Source organism: Crocodylus porosus, unplaced genomic scaffold, assembly GCF_001723895.1.
Source record: "Crocodylus porosus isolate Cpor-Errol unplaced genomic scaffold, CroPor_comp1, whole genome shotgun sequence".
NCBI classification, from domain to species: Eukaryota; Metazoa; Chordata; order Crocodylia; family Crocodylidae; genus Crocodylus; species Crocodylus porosus.
Genome location: NW_017728950.1, coordinates 872,076 through 891,126, shown reverse-complemented (window position 1 = coordinate 891,126; position 19,051 = coordinate 872,076). Strand labels below are relative to the sequence as shown.

Here is a 19,051-nt window from a genome sequence, read left to right as displayed (position 1 = left end):
CAAGGCCCATCACAGTAAATCTCTATTATTTTCAAAATAATGCTAATAACTAAATGAGGTTACAGTGATGCACAAGAGCCCTATCTGGATCATCTACACTGCAGTGAATTTCATCCTAAGAAAAATAACTGCACAAAAAGAAATGCAAGAATAGCTGTTCTTTTTCTTCAGCGCAGTAGAAAAGTCATTGCCATTGTCACTTGCCTTCCAAAGAAGCCAGTTGTAATGGAGCATTTGGTCCTTCCCAGTCCATTTCACACTTTTCATTCAGCACATCATTAGTACAGAAAAGCTAAAATGAGTCATTTCCCCTCTATTGGCCTTTCCACTGAAATTCTACAACAGTGTTTCTCACTTTCTTAGAATTCTTTGGGATAGAAATATGCTGGATTAGTGTTTGGAAAATTAAAAAAAAAAAAATCTTAAATTGACTTGTAATTACCGAAGAAGAAAAAAAATGACTCATTGCAAATACTGAAAGGAATTAAACAGATGCCCTTTCTATTCTCCCCAGAGCCATTAAGTAGAGCCTGGATGACTAAGCCTCAACAGTCACTCTTAAAAATATGGAACAGTGATGTAATTTTCAACACTTTTTCAATATTTTGGAAATGTCTTTTTACATGGTTAGTTTTTCCCTAATTAAAAAAAAATCATGGGAAAAAGTTTAATTGGTTTCTTTAAATCACAGGACAGCAAAACTGTATTGATGAGGAAATAACACTTCCAACTGATTCATTTTCAGTTAGCTAATAGGTATAAAAGAACATTGATTTCAACTGAGCTATGACAATTTACACTGGCTGAGGATATGCTAGCCTAGTATTTGTTAAACTGAGAGAATAGGTAGCTTTCTATTTTTACAGGCTCAGTTACAGGTAAGCCTCCTCTTTCCTCTGAATATTGACATAAGAGATTCCCATTGCTGGGAGACTTGATAAGCAGAAACAACCCATTAAAAAGGGTATAGACCGAACAAATGTGTTGATATCAAAAGATACCGATATAAGCTGTTATGATGCAATGGTAAGATTTTCAAGATCCTATAGCAATACAAGGGTAGAAAAACTGCTTTATCCACATTAAGCCAGCTTCATTAAATCAAAATTAAGGTAAGATGGCTAATTTGTACCACTACAGGCTCAAGCAGAGGTAACAGCCACATTGTAACAGTTGATGAGAGCACTATAGCAGCAACTCCCCCTCCATTTTTAAAGCAGCTAAAAAGAACATCTGTCTAAATACCCATGGTGAGTTTGTTGATAAGACGAATTAAGCAATGGTGGTAGGACTGTTTCACCAATACCTGGAATCAAAATTTTGAAAAACCTTAGAATCTATTATAGAGGTGCATCGATATATTGGTCCATATCATATTGGCACCAATAAAAGGAAAATTGACATTATTGGCAATTGGCTATTTTTGACCAATCTGGTCAATAATGTCACCAATAAATGCCACATGCATGCACATTTACTGCATGCACATGACCAGGAATGCAGCCCATCAGCTTGGAGATCAGCAACCATCCAGTAAATCTGGAAGGGGTTGAAACAGGTGTGGCGGAGGGAAGGGGCATGGGGGGGCAGATCAAGGCCTCTACAGTGAGAGAGGGAGTGGGGCTGGGGCAGAGGCAGGCACTACCAGGGTGGGGCAGGGCAGGGCATGGGATGGAGCCATGGGCAGCTCATCCAGGGGGAAGTGGCTCCCACCACTGCACACACCCCTGGGGGATGAAAGGAGGGTATGGGGCCCCTGGATTTGTGCACAGGGCAAGGACAGGCTGCCTGCTTCATGGCCGGGGGCTGCATCAGGCTGTTCCCAACAGGGGGCCTGGACCAGAGCTGTGCTTGGTACCAGGTGGGCAGCAGTGGTGCTAGGAGATGGGTGGGCTACAGTATTGCCCCCACCCAGCACCACCATCTGCCCGGAGTGCAGCCCTGGCCTGGCCCCCCCTGCCAGGAAGAGGCCAGAGCAGGCCCCGGTCCTGAAGTGGGAAGCCCACCCTGGCCCCACACACAAATCCTGGGGGCACATGCCCCCCATGCATCCCCTGGGGTTGCATGCAGCACTAGAAGTGCTCCCCCCAACCCCCAGACAAGCTACCCACAGCTCCGTTCCATGCTCCACCCTGGCCCACCCCAGCTGAGCAGTGCCTGCCCCTGCCCCACTCCCTTCCTTACTGTGGGGACCTTGATCTGCCCTCCCACACCCCTTCCTCCCCACAGACTTCCCAGCCAGATACAGTGTTATCAGCGCCTTTTTGTAGGGGGTGCATTGACATGCTCAGGGGGTGCACATACACCTGTGTGCATCCCCTATGTGTCACCCCTGCACCGCAGGCTGTAAGGTTGGGGCATGGCAGCAAGGACTGCTGGCTCCCACTGGGGAGTCAGAATTTTTTTTCATTAACTTTTTTTTTTAAGCTGATTTGACAATCCTGGATTTCACAGTTTCTGTGAAACTGTGAATTGACCCGACTCCTAACCAGACATACTTGTTTATATGTGGATTTTAGAGGCCTATATCTATGCATTAAAGATTGAAAAATATGACTTGGGAAGTTGCATCATTTCCCTGTACTTTGCTGTTCCCTGCAGCCTAAAGAAGGAAGCTGAAAAGAAACACAGAAAACAGCATCAGCCCACACTGAGTCGGTAGGTACCAAATTGCCGACTGGGGGGGTCCTCCAATGGTGGCCAATCGCTGAGCCAGCAGCAAAAATGGAAGTGTGCTTCCAGTTTCATGGCTGGCGCTTCTAGGTAGTGCATGGCCGATCTCAGGGGGCACACGTGCACCCGTGTGCACCCCCTATGTGTTGCCAATACCTCACACAGCACTAAGCAGGGAAGCAGTAGCGAGTGACTGCAGTGATGCCTTGGTGCCAAAAGAAGTGGAAACAAAGTAGAGCTTTGAGGGGCACTTGGCACTGGATGGAGAACTTCAGCTCACTTCACATACTGCTCACCAAACCTATATGATACAATAATGACTTTCAGTTAGTTTTACCATGGACTATATTTGATTTGGAAGTATATCGTGTTATCAATACCTTGAGCTGTCCAGAGCCCAATTCTGATACTTTATGTGCCAAATACTACGTGCCAAACACTTAACTGCAGGCTGATTAAAACTAAGTCAACTAATGAGAGACATTAACAAGAATTAGGCAAATTAAGGAAAGATTTTTATACAAAAGCTAAAATCAGCAGGCTGAGGAATGGAGTTAGAAAACCTAAGTATTCTGCCCAGTCGTGTTACTGGTTTGCAGAATGACCGTGAGCAGGATAGTTCTTTGAAAACTGGAAATAGCAATGAATATTCCCTTTTTTTTTTTGTATTTTCAGACTGAAGAATAACAATCATAAGATAAATGCTAAGCTTTACTGCGAATTACAACTTTAAAAATACTTTACTGTTGTTATTCCATGCAATAAGTGCACAAAATAGACATAGTGAACCTACCTTCTTGAAGCTGTATTGGTTCTGCTGAATTTTCACCACTCATTAAGACAACAAAACCTGTAGCTGCTTGGACTGTAGCCTGCCAGGTTGACATGGCAACTGGTGGTTCCTGGCACGGAAAAAGAGCTCTGTTGTTTAGTGGTGATCCCATTGTATAAACACAAGGCCTATAAAGAGAAGAAAAAGGTAAAGAATTTAATCGTTTTTTCTTATTGTGGAATTTGCAATAAGTAAGAGGTGAGTAGAGTTTTCTATTACAAAGAGAAATTCAAACCTGCTAACTGGTTTTCAAAATCTCAGTTATCTTGGTTTCAGTCTAAGACAGTGGGGCTCAATCTTTTCCCCCCATAGGCCAGATGGACAGTGTCCCATCCCTTTGTGGGCCAGATCTAGCTGCTGGTCTCCATCCAGCACCCATGGGGGGCATAGCAAGGGGGTTGGGAGGCAGGTGGTGGCAGGTGGTCCCCAAGCCAGCCCTGCAGAGGAAGGGGGTATGGTTTGGCTGCACAGGGGAAAGGGGATGTGGCCTGGTCCCAACCTGCCCCCATGAGGGGAAGGGGGCATGACCCAGCCCCAGTGTAGCCCTACAGGGGGATGGGGGGAAAGGAGGAGGGGGCAGATGAGGTGGCAGAAAAGGAGGTGCAGCCTGGCCCCATGGAGGGGTAGGGGGCATAGCTCAGCTCCAATTTACTGCCATGGGGGAGAAGGGACATGGCCCAGCCCTGATCCAAATGTGAAGAGGAGGTTACAGCTTGGCTCCACAAGGGTATGGGGACACAGTCTGGCTCTGACAGGCTGTGTAGAGATTGGGGTTTTTGAATTTGGCAGGGCAGGGATGGTGGTCATATTAATGGCTACTGCTCTCCCACCAACAAGTCTCCCACCTCAGGGGGACCTCTATGGGCCAGACGCAAGGCTCTGCAGACCACATTTGGCCCAAGGGCTGGAGGTTGAGCACCCCGGTCTAAGATAACATGAATTGATCAGCTAAAATGCCATCTTTTGCTACCTTTGGTATAGATATTCCCACCTTTGCTATATCCTTGATCCTGTGGACCCAGACAGTTCTCCTATTACAGAAAATCATGACACCAAGTGACCAAATATTACCATTTTGAAGCATCACAAATTGATTAAGTTTGCCAAAGTTACCAGTGTCTCATGGTCACTGGTATTTTTAAAACCCACACTCCTAAAATTAAGTGATCAACTAAAAACAGTAAGTTTATAGACCCTCTTCCCTGTTGCACAAAAGACCTTGAAAATGTCACTTGCTTGATCCTAGAGACTTCCCACAAAAGAACAAACAAGTCACTTTTTAAAACCTCATGATTTTTAAAGCCAGTGTCATAGATTTTGGAGACTGGCAATATTGGGAATGCTTGGGGTTGCCAGTACACAAGTAAATTTTGTCCGCACACACATACACACACACACACGCTATGTGTGTGTGTATGCATGTATATGTATATGTATGTATTTATGTATACACATGTATATATGTATATTTGTATGTTTATATATGTATATCATGTTTTGGGGGGAAAAAAGTCATGAAGACAGCAATTAGGTTTTAGTGCCTAAGATCTATAGAAGTTCTGAGCCTCTCCTATGAAGTTCCTTAATCTGCTGAATTTATTCACTGAATCCTTTCACTAAGGCTGAGTTGTTCCTGTAGAGCAGGAATAAACTGGAAGATTTCAACTGCGTAACAGTACAGAGGAAAGATTTCTTGAGGCTATATCAAACGTTTACATCAAATGTGTCAACCTTTCTTCTGGAAAGACAGAAAAGGTCTACTGAATCCTGAATTAGTGAGGACATGCTTAACTCAATAACTGCCTTTGCCCACAGGTGGCACTGTGAATTACACACCCTATATCTGAAAGCAGAAATAGTATAATCAACACTCATATGGTTCTGTGCTGAGGCTAATTAGGTCTAACCCACCAAGAATACTGCACTAAGGCTGCTATGCAGCTGTTGATTTGCAAGGTAGTGTGCGTGCAATATTGTGGCACGTTTCAGCATTGCTCAGAATCTTCTAAAATGTGACCTCTTGACAACCAGACATCCACTAGAAATATATGTCTAAAAATATATATATGTCAGAAAAAGGAACAGTGCACAGCACAACCCCTTCCCAGAGAGCATTTTAGTTGCCAGAAGGCACTCATTCCCTTTAAGATACCCTTTCTTCCCCAAGAGAGTAGAAAAGAAATAGTAGACTAACTAGTTATCCTAGGGCCATGGTTAGGATATCTAAATTCCAGGATCTAGGAGAATAGGACTATCAGCCTATTCTTGCAATATACAGAGCAATACAATTTCATAGGATCCTAGGAAAGTAGGGCTAGAAAAGACCTTGTGGCTAGGGACTGACATTTGAAAAGCCTGACCCTGAATTGATTCAATCTTTGCAGGTTAGTTTAATCTGGCTAGGCTGAAGTGGTTTGTAACTGGACAGACATTCTCTCTGGACTCAGGAACTTCAAGCACATGCCTGCAGTGGTTCAGGCTAGAAGCCGAGGGTGCTAGAGCAGCCCTTCCTTTCTTTACACAATGCTGTGCTGGGGGGGAGGGAGGCATGGCCAGGCTTTGGCAAGACCTCTAATTAGAAAGGTCTGCTTGCACCATCCAAGGCATTTCCCTACTGGCTGCTCAAGGGGCAGAAGTGTTGCCAGACCCCAGACCCCTGCTAGCACTCTGAGGCATGGGGGGTGTGCAGTGCATGCATCTGTTGATGATATGGAGCTTCTCTATCTCCCTCCATGCTTCTTTATATTGTCTGCGGCAAACTTTATATGGTCTGCAGCAAGCCAGCAGGGGGCTGATAACCAGGGATCTGGGTTTTCCATTTCCCATGGAAAAACAGAGACAACCATGGATTCCCTGTTTTTAATCAGGGAAAACACGGATTTCCCCTTCTAGCAGAGAAATCCATGGATTCTCCACTTTTGCAAAGAGCTCTTGCAGGCAGGAACAGTTCTAGCCTGAGACAGTGAACTGCAGAAAGGGCACAAAACCCTTAGCCCTGCCTGGAGAAGGGCAGGGCCTGAGCCTCTGAGTCAGCCAAGGCTGAGCTCAGGCTCAGACTCACCCTTCGTCCCTGGAGCCTGGAGGTAAATGGGGCTTGGATGTTGGGGGTGGGGGGAAGGTGGCTGAGGGAGCTGGGGGCACCACTGGCCCCAGGTGGCATGCTGCAGTGCCTCCCTGCCCCCCACCCCAGGAGCAGGCCAGGGGTGAGAGCAGGGGTGCTCCTCTGTGGGCCATACGTGCACCAGCCAGTCAGGCGGGTTCGCACACAGCAGCCACCACAGCAACTCTGCTGCCATGCCCCACGCTGCCTTCCCACAGCTGGCCACATGGCTTTGCGGCCAAGTGGCACAGGGTGTGGCAGCAGCAGTGCAGTGGTGGCTGCTGCTTGCAGGCCGCACACATGCTGGCTGGCCAGCAGGGGTGGGAGGGGGCGGCTTGCATGTAACAGCTACCACCACACTGCTGCTGCTACCCCACAGCTGGGCGCATGGCTCTGTGGGCACAGCTCCATGGCGGCAAGGGATGGCGGCTCTGGCAGCTGTGTGCCAGCTGGGGGTGGGGAGGGGCGGTTCGTATGCTGCCACTGCTGCCACTCAGCTATGGAGCCATCTCTGCAGAACTGTGCAGCTGGCTGTGAGGCAGCAAAAATGGTGCAAGCACAGCTCCTCAGGCAAGTGGCAGCAGTGGTGTGGGATGGTGGTGGTGGCTGCTGCATGCCGGCTGGCGGAGACAGGGAGGGGGTTTCACATATGGCGGCCACCACCAGCTCGTACCACTGCTGCCACTTGTCTTCAGAGCTGTGCCTGTGGCCACTGCATGTGAGCCCCTTCCCCACCCTGGGCAGCACACAGTCACTGCAGCCACCACCCTGAACTGCCGCAGAGCCATACAGCCAACCGTGACGCACAAGCGACACTGCACTGGCAGTCGCCACATGCGAGCCTCCCCCTCCCTCCTTCCCCTGCAGGCCAGCCAGCACGTGCAGCCTGAATGTGCAACCCACCACCGCACTGCCGCTCCTGTACCCCACACCACCTGCTCGCAAAGCTATGCAGCAGGCCATGGGAAGACAGCGTGAGGCACAGGGGCAGAGTTGTAATGGTGGCCACTGTGTGCAAACCACCCCCATCAGGCCAGCCAGCGTGTGTGTAGCCCACAGAGGGGCACCCCTGCCCTCATAACCTGGCCCTCCTCTTGGGAGTGGGCACAAGGACACGCTCCCCCCCACTTTATGATCTGGTCCCCCAGCACCTTCCCTTCTCCCCATACACTTACCTGCTGGGGTGAATGAATGTTAGTGTCTGTGCCTGTATGTGTGGAGCTGGGGGGCTGTTATGGGGGAGTGAGGGGCATCAGGAGACCTGAGGAGGCTGTTATGGGTGGAGTGAGGGGCACCAGTAGTGTGGGGGGGGTTGCTGTAGGGGACCTTTAATTTTAATTATGGATTTGGGGTTTTTAATCAGAGAATTCACTGTTTTTAATCATAGAAAACCAGGATCCCTGCTGATAACAGTGTTTATCGCCTCATCAGCAAAACTATAGCCTCTCTCCATTAGTTCGAACTCTTTTTATAAAGCTCACTAGCTGACCTGTTAATTAGCTCCCAAAAGCCCTAAGCAGTCACTTTTCTGTCTGCCTGTCTCAGTGAAGTTGGAGACACACACACACAGACACCTCTAAGCATTGTGGGGCTGGAGTCCGTGCTATGGGAGATGGGAGGGAGGAAGAGGGGAATCCCTGCTAGTCCAGCAAACAGCAAGAGGGAGGAGGGGAGGGCAGGGGGAAGCCAGGCAGACCCTGCTGTACCTTCAGTCTGTGCAGGAGCTGCAACCAGGGAGCAGAGGGGAGGGGCCAGCCCTGCTGTGAAGCAGAGAGCCCTGCCCAGCCCAGAGAGCATACCAGGTTGCTGGGGGAGTCTGGTTTATCTTACACCACGAAGGGGTCTGGGATAGACATTGAATAAACCAGTTTGAGCCAAATCAGTTAAGTATGATACTACATTCAGCCAGGTTTATCTCAAACCGGCTTCAGCCATTTTCAAATTGGTTTATGTGTATTAAACATCTGTTCTGTTACAGATTTAAACCAATTTCTAATAACTTAAATCAGTGTATGTGTAATGGCTATCCCTAGCCCATGAGGTCATCTAATCCAGCCCCCTGATCATCCCTGAATAAAACATCCAAGCCAAGCGTCTATCTAACCTGCTCCTGAAACCATCTAAGGATGGAGATTCCACAATTTGGCATATTGTTACTATTAATTTTTATTTACATTGATGTTACTAGGAAGAGGACTGCCTCAGTCGAAAGGTACTACCCTGGAACCCAGAAAACCTAACTTTCATTCCCTGCCCTGCCACTTGAGCAAATCATTTAGTCTCCTCCCTTTGTGGAACCCATTGAGGAAGCATGCTTGTCACATGTTCCACCAGGTTGGTTATAAGTTGCAAAACCTCTAGTACCATTGATATCAACATTACTTTGGTATAATGTGCAAAAATGAATAAACAAATTATGTTATCTCTTAAAGATCCTACCCAAGACTGAAAACCCACTGCACTGGGCTTGGTCTAAACAATAACATGATACAATCTTTTCCCACGGTGAGTCTACCACGCAGGTCTCATCAGACGCTTCTCATTAGTAGATCTCAAGGAGTTTTATGAAAAAAAAGGTCGGTGATATTTTACAATTAGGGAAACTGAGGGAAAGGAAGGTAAAGTCTGTTGTCCAAGGCCACCCAGTAGGTCAGCAGTAGAGCTGGAAACTGAACTCTAGTCAACAGGATCCCAGGCCACTAGATCCTGCCTCTGTTACTAGACATAAATAAAAATTGCACAATGTGCACAGGAAGTCTGCCATTTTCAAATACATCAACATTATTGCCTAAAGTATTTCATCATGTTAAACTGACATATAAATATGGTAACAATTCTATACAAGTATGAATACTTATATTCCAAGTACACAGGAACATCAGAAGGATGGAGAGGAGCTGGAAAAGGGGTATAACATTTGATCAAGCCACGGTTGTTATAATCCTATTTTGGTTCAGTTATACTGATTAAATTTCATCACTTCTAAACCAAATTTCTGCAAATATGTCAGTCTTCCATGAAAACATCAGTGGAGAACACAGAGCCCTGTTAAAGTTAGAGAAGGAACTGTCAGAACAACAATTATATCAGCTTCTAGTTAGATATTCATATATTCATGTCATGATCACCTGGAGACCAGCTGATTGACAGGCTGGCACCAGCTGAAGTGTCAGCCAATATTGAACCATCTCTTATTCCATTTTAAAGAGAGGAGAGTTTAGAAGATCTGCAGAAAGGAAAACTCTCTCATGATTTATTCAAAAAATACCTTTTCTTCTTTTGTTAACCTGTTTTGTCCTCATCTTTATCCCCCAAACAAATACATAAACATTAGATTTCCTCCCTTCCCTCAACGCGGAAAAAATATGGTTGACATTAATACATTTTACTTTAATATGCATTTGCAGCAGCTTATGATGTCAGTAATGTGATGGTGTTACTTTATTACTGTCCACTGTGTAAAAGTCAGTGTTTCCCATTGCAGATCAGGGCTACACAATTCCAATAGGTGAGTGCGTGGGCCAGAAACAGAAAAATCTTAACGGAAATAATCTTTCCACACCTCTGATACAAAGTGGCAGGAAACTGCTGGATTGTTTGCTATCTACCCAAGATGTGTCACACACAATAACTAGTAGTTTTACTCTCCTGGTATCAGACATACAATTTCTTTTAAATAACCGTTACACTGTGAGAGAGAGAGAAATGGCAATTCCCCCCTCCCCTTCTCTCCTGTTTCCCATCCTCTTTGTTTTCTTTCCCCTTTTTACAGTCTCTTTCCCATTCCACAGTTAACACTTTTAGATTACCCTCCATTAAACACTTTCTTTATGATTCCTTTACTAATAGATGGGTCCTTTCAGCCATTTATATGATTGTGTCTTTATGGCTTCAAAAGATGCAAAACCGATAAAGTGTCTTTTGGGAGCCTCTGTAGTCAAGGCAGAAGCTAAAGAAACCAAATAGATGAGTGGGCAGGCAGTCTCCAAATCCCTACTTCTTCTCTGTTGGTATTACTGCAGAAACAGGAGTCACAGTAGAAATACAGGTGCCTACAAGTGTTAGGAAAATGCAGAAGTTTTAAAGTCTAATATTAGAAACTGAAATAACTGAAGAAAGATATTTAGGATCACACCAACTTTACACTTCCTGGTCTCCAAATGAAAGGAGTCTGAAAGAGATCTGCTTCATTCCTCTCCGAGGCTAACTACAGACAGCCGAAAAGTCTGAGGACAGACAGCCGAAAAGTCTGAGGCTGAATTGATTCAATCTTTGCAGATTAATCTAAACTGTGTAGCTTGAACCAAGAAGCAAGTGACCAGACATTCCAGAACTGTAGCCACATGCCAGCAGTGGCTCAGGCTAGAAGCTGGGGGTGCTAGAGCACGCCCTTCGGCACTGGCTTGAGGGAAACTAGGAGAGAAACCCTCCAGGCTTTTCCTGCTTCCTACATGAGCTGGGAAGGGTGGGGTGGCGAGGCCTGCTGAGTATGATTGGGGGGGATTAACCCCCCACCTTGGCCTGCAGGGACACCAGCCAAGGCATCTCATGGCGGAAGGAGGAAGCAGCCCCTGCCAGACTTTTCCCCTCCTGCCCAATAGAACAAGGAGGGGAGCGTGGCCAGACCCTGGCCCATGCCAGCATGCTGAGACAGAGGGAAGGGGAAGGGGCTTTAAATCTCCTTGCCTATAGGAGCACAGAAGAAGTCTGTTTGGCAGGGACGCAGCATCCTCTGCCAGGCTTTTCCCCACTCCCTCCTCAAGTGGACGGGTTGTGGCATGGCCAGACACTGGCCCCAGGCTGGCACACTGCAGCAGAGAGACGGGAGAGGGGTTTAAACTTCAGAAAGGAGCAGGGAAAAGCCTGGCAGGGGCTGCTGCGTCCCTGCCAGGCAGACCCCAGCTAGAGTCCAGGACAGGGGTTTAAAGCCCCCTCTTCCCCTGCCTGGCCCCAAGGTCTGACCACCCCCTTCCTCTGCTCCAGTGACAAGTGGGGGGAAAGCCAGGCAGACCCGACTGCAATCTGGAGCCAGGTTTCCCACCCTCTTCTCAGCCAGCTGGAACAATGATAGTGCTCCCTGGAGCAGACAGCCCTGCTCTCTGGAGCAGACAGCCCAGCCCACGGCTGCAGAGCAACCTAGGATGCTGGGGGACTGTGAGTTAACTTATCTGAGAAAGGGGTCTGGGACAGAAGTTCCATAAACCAGTTTGACCTAAATCAGTTAATCTGGCATTACATTCAACCAGATTTAACTTAAACCAGTTCTGGCCATTTTGAAAGTGGTTTATGTGCACTGAACTTCTGTTCTGTTACAGGTTTAAACCAGTTTCTCATCACTTAAACTGGCTTATGTGTAACTTCTATCCCTAGTCCAACTGATCAGTAGATATAGGCAATGTAATTTTCATGAAGTGGTGGCAACCCTCAGTCCCAAGTCATGCTGAGATTTCTTTTCTGTTTTGTATGCCTCTTAATACAACTGCAAGTTCCCAGTGACTGTAGTATCAGTTCTTCATAGTTTAGATGTTCTTGTTTTTGTTCTGTTGAACAAAATGTCATCACATGACAACCCAAGCTTCAATGGTGCCATTCTGTAATTTAACAGTGTTAAGTATGGATCAGAGTCTGGCTCCACAACGTTTTTTCTCTAGGTGCTTTATTACCCTGATGTAATTTCCCATTATCCTCTTGGTAACTAAAGGTGAAATGTCTAAATCTTCATTTCAGTGCAAACTTTTTAAACTCTTGCCTGCTCAGCTGTCAAACATTATGATGTCAGGTATGCCATATCAAGCAAATGTGGAATTGATCTGCAGGATCACCTCTTTAGACATAGTATCTCCTAGTTAGGTTCTCTCTCAGGGAACTAAAAATAATAATCTAGGACAAGTACAGGCCCTTTTTTCCAGCCAATAAAATTATATCTTTGTCTGGTTTCCTCCAGGAGTGGAGCAATGATGCACTTGATTTAGTCTCTATTTTTGGTATGTGACAAGCTCTAACAGCTTTCTCAAGGTCAATTTTCAATTCAGACCTGTATAACAACTCAGTGACCCTTCTTTCAGGTTTTTCAATACCTAAATGACCTTTAATTATCTTTTTCAGTTTTTTTGTAACATCTTAGGAATCACCATCCTGGGGCCTTTAAACAAAATCCTATCTAAGGCTGAATCCCGCTTAAATTGAATATGCTGTCCTGGATGCTCTGTACTAAGAGACTTAATTACTTTCTGCACAATCTCATCCTTTGCAATGACTGTCACAACAACAGGGCATGCTTCATCTGATAACACAGCATTGTGCATTGCATTGTGTTGTGTTTTTAAATAGACTGACAGATACATAACCTACCTCTAGACTTCGGTCTACTGCACTTTCGTAAAATATTCTACTACAGCATGCATTTGCAGGCACCAAATCTCTCTAAAGGGTGGATGCAATCTGCAAGTCATCATTGGTAACTGAAAAAATATTTTCTGTTTCTGGGAGGGGAAAAGAGCCATTGCCAATGGTGACTAACACTGGGTCACATAAATAAAGGCTAGGGGTGTGCCATTGGAGATTTTGGGGGCCAATACTGATAGCCAGTTTTTAAGGAGGCATGTCGACCGATACCAATACGATTTCTGATACAGCTGTATGCAGCCGGTAAGTCTGTTATGGTGGAAGGGGAGAGGGGAAGGGGAGGGACAGATCAATGCCCCAGTTGGTGAGGGAGGGAATGGGACTGGGGCAGGCAGTGCCCAACTGGGATGGGGCAGGGCGTGGGATGTAGCCACAGCTCATCCGGGGGGCACAGAAGGGGAAGACGGCTCCCATTGCTGCGCACACCATGGGATGACACCGGGGGGTGGGAGGCATGTGTCCTGGATATGTGTGGGGCATGGGTGAGGCAAGCTGCAGCTGCAGACTGGGGCTGACAGTGGAGCAGCCCCGGGCTGGTGGTGGCAGTGGCATTGGGAGGGGCTATGGGGGAGGGCTGCAGCCACCCCAAAGATCACTGTAGCCACCTCACAGTTCCCCTCCCACCCTGCACAGATCCAAGGGCACACGCCCACTCCTGCCCTCCCGGATGAGCAGCGGGAGCAGCAGCAGGAGCCACTGGATGAGCTGACAAGCCACTGAATGAGCTGCACTCAGCAGCAGGAGCTGCCCATCCTCCTCCCATTTCCCCCAGATGAGACGCGGCTCCATCCCGCACCCCCTCTCCCCCCACACCCCAGCTGGGCAGCACCTACCCCAGCCCCACACCCTCCTCCCCATGGGGGCCTTGATCTGTCCCCACTACACCCCTGTCCTCATAGCTACGCACATGCACAAGCCATTTATCGGACAAACTATCAGCCACTTCAAGCCAATATAGATAATTTTCTTTATATCGGTGCCAATCCGATATCAGACTAATGTATCAGTGTACCTCTAATAAGGCATGAAATTTAGGCCCTATGGGCTAAAGCCAAAGCTACCTTCTCTATAGCTACACAGAGACATTCATGTTGCAGAATCAGCTGTGCCAGGACATCTCTCAGCACAGCTGATGCAACTAATTAGCAGAAACAGATATCACCAGGGACTGTTGTCCGGCATGGTTAGACCCTGCCACTCGTTGGGCTTCAGGGGCCCAATTGTGCAGCACAACAGCCTTGGGGGCCTGGCCACAACCCAGAGTGGTCCCAGGGAACCCCACTGCATTCCCTGCTCTGTCCATGAGGACACATGCCCCACAAATTCCCTTGCAGAGAAACCTGAGGTGCATATTTCACACTGCAGAGCAAGGGAACCCCATGCGTTCCCCCTTCTGTGTTTGAAGGCATGCTCCCAGGAATTCCCTGTCAGGGAAGCCCAGGGCACACATTTCAGAGCAAAGGAACCTCACATGTGCTGAGCTTTGCACTTACAGATGTGTGCTCCCTGAAGGGAAATTCCCGGAGAATGCTTGGAGTTCCCTGGGGTGCTCCTGGGTCAGGGGCAGGCATCTGGGGCCATTATCCCACAGAATCAGGCCCCTGAAACCCTGGGAGCACCTGCCCAGGATGGCTGGAGAGTCTGGTCAGCCCCAGACTGCCAGTACTTTCACACCTTGACCAATCAGAAGTTCACCAAGAAAAGGCAGCATAGACTATTACAAGCAATCATTGTGCTACCAATTTTGGAGTATTTGGGGTACAACAAGGGGCAGGAACATGTGTTCACTTAGGTTTTGTGCTGTCATAGCAATTTTTATGGCAGCACAAGGACAATATCTGTTTGTAGCCTACATAAACAGGCTGGCATTCAGTTTGTTAGTGCCCATGACACACATCCATTGGCCTCCACTTTTCACCACACTGCTATAAAAACTGTGCCAATACTTTCCTAAGCAACCTGTTTTGTGCTTACTGTTAGAACACCAAGTCTGGGGCTTCTTAAGATTTGCATTTAAGACTCTATGAAAGTCTATGAAATTTCACATCTATGGGAAATCATTGCACAGCAGCATCATCATCTTCCCGGTTCAGGCAGCTAGATTATGCACCAACGTCCCTAAATAATTCACCATTCTAAAGAAGTTTTCTATACCTCCCTTGTTGGGAGGAGGAAAGAGATGGGAAGCAGGGCTCTTCATGCTGGTTTCAACTTAATACTGGCTTAAAACTTGTTAATACTTTTTCTGGGATTACCATTTCTTTATGCAAATTTGCTTTTTATTTGTGTTTTGGGGGGTTTATTTGGAGGGACTAGGGGTGTGAAGATGAAGGGGAGGGAGAGGACAAGATTGCTTCAGTTTCTCTTTAGGCCATAGCTCTGGTTCTTTTCTAAACCGCTCAACACCTCTGGCTGCACTCCTTGACTGTTTGTGTACAGGTTAAAAATGTCATCCATGTATAGTGTGTGACCATAAAAAAAAGTTTTATTCTTTATTTGGGTGCCAAACACATCCCAAACATCAGTCCAAGGATATAGTAGCCCTTCACAGGGTTTGCCAGGTACCTACAAACATATGCTGCTCTAGGGCATCTGCCAGAACCATGCTGACACAACAAACAGATAAAGATCTGACATTAGGCTTCTCTTTAAAATGTATCCCCTTGTACATAATGGGAAAAATTATCTTTTCATGCAATTATTTCTTTTGGATACATTTAGAAGTGAAAGGTTCTATCATTTTTCTTCTACATGATCTTTGTGTTCACACAGATAGTTCTACTTGCTTTATGATTCCCAGAGCAATGAGCCTATCCAGTACCCTTTCTAGCCTCCACCTTAGGGTAAGGGAGAACTTTTTGAAGGCAAGATCTGTGAGCCCTTTCAACATCTTGTACTCTGCTGAGAGCTTCCCACTGTGGAAAGGGAAGCTCTCCAAACTGTTCCTCAGTTGTTTCAGGCTGCTCATCCTCCATGGAACGCATCTCCCTGATCAGACCAAGAACCTGACATATCTTTAACCCAACCGCACCCCTCCCTCTTCCCCCCACCCTGGCTGCTATTACAAATAATATCTTTTCCAAAGTATTTACACATACATTTAGTCCCATACTTTCTCAGGTGAGTACGGCTCACCTTTGAAAACCCTGAATTTTATGCCTCGCCTTCTACCTGTGGCTTTTCTAAGTGCATATATCATTGTTTCTAGCACCACATTGACTTGTGACCCACCATGCAACATAACCTGAATATATCTTTCATTTGCCTTTAGGCTGATATTCCATTAATCTGCCCCAACATCATCCTTTATTCCTATGAAGAATTTCTCTGAGCAAACAGTGGTGTTTTCCTCTGTGCAGGGTGTGCACACAGCTGATAATTACAAACAATTGCAAAGGTATGTAATCCATTGCAGATCTTGCAGTTTTCCAAATGCCAGGTGTTGTCTTAGCTCCTGTTGCTTTCTCAATGATTTGCTTTCTCAGATAACTTTTCTTGTAGTATTATGGATTCTCTGTAATATACACAGTGCCAGAACACTCTCCAGCATCTCCAAGTTTCAGTCTGGAATAGTCAGTTTCCTTTACTTGGCAAATTCTAATTGCCTTATCAAGGGTTGATTTGGGGCCTGCCAGAAGTCTCTCTCTGGGGGTATACCTACACAGCACAATATCCACATTTTCTCTCAGCAGAGTTAATTAGTCCAGCCACAGCACAGTGTAAATGTACCTGTACTTCTTCCAGAACCCAAGCTAGCTCATTCAGAGGTAACTCACATATCTCTACGTGGCGTGGCACTGTGCCATGCAGACATAAACCAAATGCTCTGCCCCAGGTTTTAGCCACAATGTAGCGTCTTATTAAGAATTCAGTTAGCCTGCCAAAATTGCAGAATTGAAAACAATCAAGGGTAAAGAGCCAAATTCTTCTACATTTTCACCTTCTTTTTGTACTTTATTGAAAAGTCTCTCTCCTAGGTTCCTTTTTGCAGGGAGTACAGTACTTAAAGTTCTGTAATACAATTTCATAGTTGGCCTCTTCTTCCCGAGATAGCCGAAACTATTAAAAATATGAAAGTGATTCAGAACCAGCTACTATCAGAAAAGTGTAGATGTGCACTGATATATCGGCTGAAAATCGAATCAGCACTGCTAAAAGGAAAATTAATACTATCGACTACTGGCTTTTTTTGCCCAATGTACCCAATCATGTCACCGATAAATATAATATGCCTTCTGGTGGGGGTCCCTGGACACCGTGTGCATGCGCACAGCCAGACAGCATGGACAGCAGAGCTCTGCAAGTGAGTTGGTGGAGGGGAAGAAGTGTGGAGGAGGGAAGGGACGTGGGGTGGGGGCAGATTAAGACTCCCACTGTGAGGGAGGGAGTGGAGCAGGAGCAGGAGCAGGAGCAGGGACAGGGGCAGGGGCAGACACTGCCCAGCCAGGACAGTAATTCGGACCCCGGGGAAGGGAGCAGGACAGGGTGGCTTGTCCAGGAGGAGCCAAGGGTGGGGAGGAAGGACAGCTCCCCACCACTGAACGTACCCAAGGGAGGTGTGGAGGAACATGTGCCCTCCTCCCCATGGATTTGTGCACAGGACAGAGGTGAACTGCCCACTGTGGCTTCAGGGCCAGGGGAAGCACCAGCCTCTTCCTGGTGGGAGGGCTGGGCTGGCGATGGCTTGGAGTGGGTGGGAAGGGGGTGGGCTCAGTTGCACTGGGCAGGTGGGTGGCAGGGGTGCTGTGGGGAAGTCAAGGCAAATTTTGGGGTGGCTATAGCTGCCCCTAAACCTCTAGTCACCCCTGCTTGGGGCACTCTGCTCTGCTGCACAGAAGAGTGCCCCGAGCAGGGGCAGCACAAGGAGGGTGTATGGGTGGGTGAGGCTACAGCCACCCCAAAATTTGCCTTAGCTCACCTATAGCACCGCCACCCACCCTGCTCCTGCCCACTCTGAGCCTACCTCTGGCATAGCCCCCCCACCAGGAAGAGGCTGGCACCACTCCTGGCCCACAGACAGCAGCGGGCAGCCCACTTCCGCCCTGTGCACAAATCCAAGGGCCACATGCCCTCCCATGCTTCCCCCGGGGGAGGGCACAGCAGTGGGGAGCTGCCCCCACTCCCAATCCCCTGGATGAGCCACCCGCAGCTCTGTCCTGCTCCCTGCCCCAGCCCCAGGGTCCCATTCACTGCCTTGGCTGGACAGCATCTACCCCACTCCCTCCCTCACTGTGGGGGCCTCAACTGCACCCCCACACATTTTCCCTCCCCCATGTCTCTTCCCCTCCACAGACTTGCCTGCAGGGCACTGCTCTCCATGCTGCCCTACTGTATTCCTGTAAATTGGCTATTGCAGGGGTTTTCAACCTTTGTTAATAAGTGTACCTGGCAGCCGGCCTGGGGGGGTGGGGCTAGGGGATGGCACACGGCTGGATGTGGAGCAGCGGCTGCATGGGGCGGTGGGTGGTGGCAGTGGCTGCTGTGTGCAAGCTTCCCCCCACCACATCCGGCCAGCCAGGCAGCACCTCTGCTGCCCATAGAGGGGCGTCGCTGCCCGGCCCTGCTCTTGGGAGGGAGCAGGGTGGTGGGTGGCGGCACTCCATCCCTGCTCACCCATGCATACCCCCTAGGGCCTTCCCAAGTACCCCCGGGGGGTATGCATACCCCCAGTTGACAACCCCTGGGCTACTTACTGGATCATTATCAGTTAATAATTGGCTATTGGTATCACTCTGTGCTAGCACCACAGCTTGCAAATATAGAGCAAAGCGCTGTTTAAACCTCCTCCAGGTGTTCTCTACATTTCTTTTAACTGCTCTGTTCTTCCACACACAGCACTTCACTTTACTCCTGGAGTTACATGTTGTTCAGAACTTGCACTGAGACAAGATGTCTGTCAGAGGTCTTCATTCAGCATCTCAGTTCTAACTGCTTAATATGGGCACCTATACACATGCTCCAAAGCATTCCGATTAGAATGAGTTGGAGCAGACTCGACTAATCGATTAGAGCACCCCACTACCATTTTAAAATGTGGAACA

At 47.6% G+C, this 19,051-nt stretch overlaps 1 protein-coding gene across 3 annotated transcripts in view; it reads right to left on the bottom strand.

Moving 5' to 3' along the window:
• The window catches only part of CUNH9orf3 (chromosome unknown C9orf3 homolog), a 326,108-nt gene that overhangs the window by 272,335 nt on the left and 34,722 nt on the right, over positions 1–19,051 (bottom strand). For all 3 annotated transcript variants that reach the window (XM_019554787.1, XM_019554789.1, XM_019554788.1), the window contains exon 3: positions 3,467–3,633. In XM_019554787.1, coding sequence (XP_019410332.1) covers positions 3,467–3,633 — 167 coding nt within the window. The remainder of the gene's footprint in view (positions 1–3,466; positions 3,634–19,051) is intronic.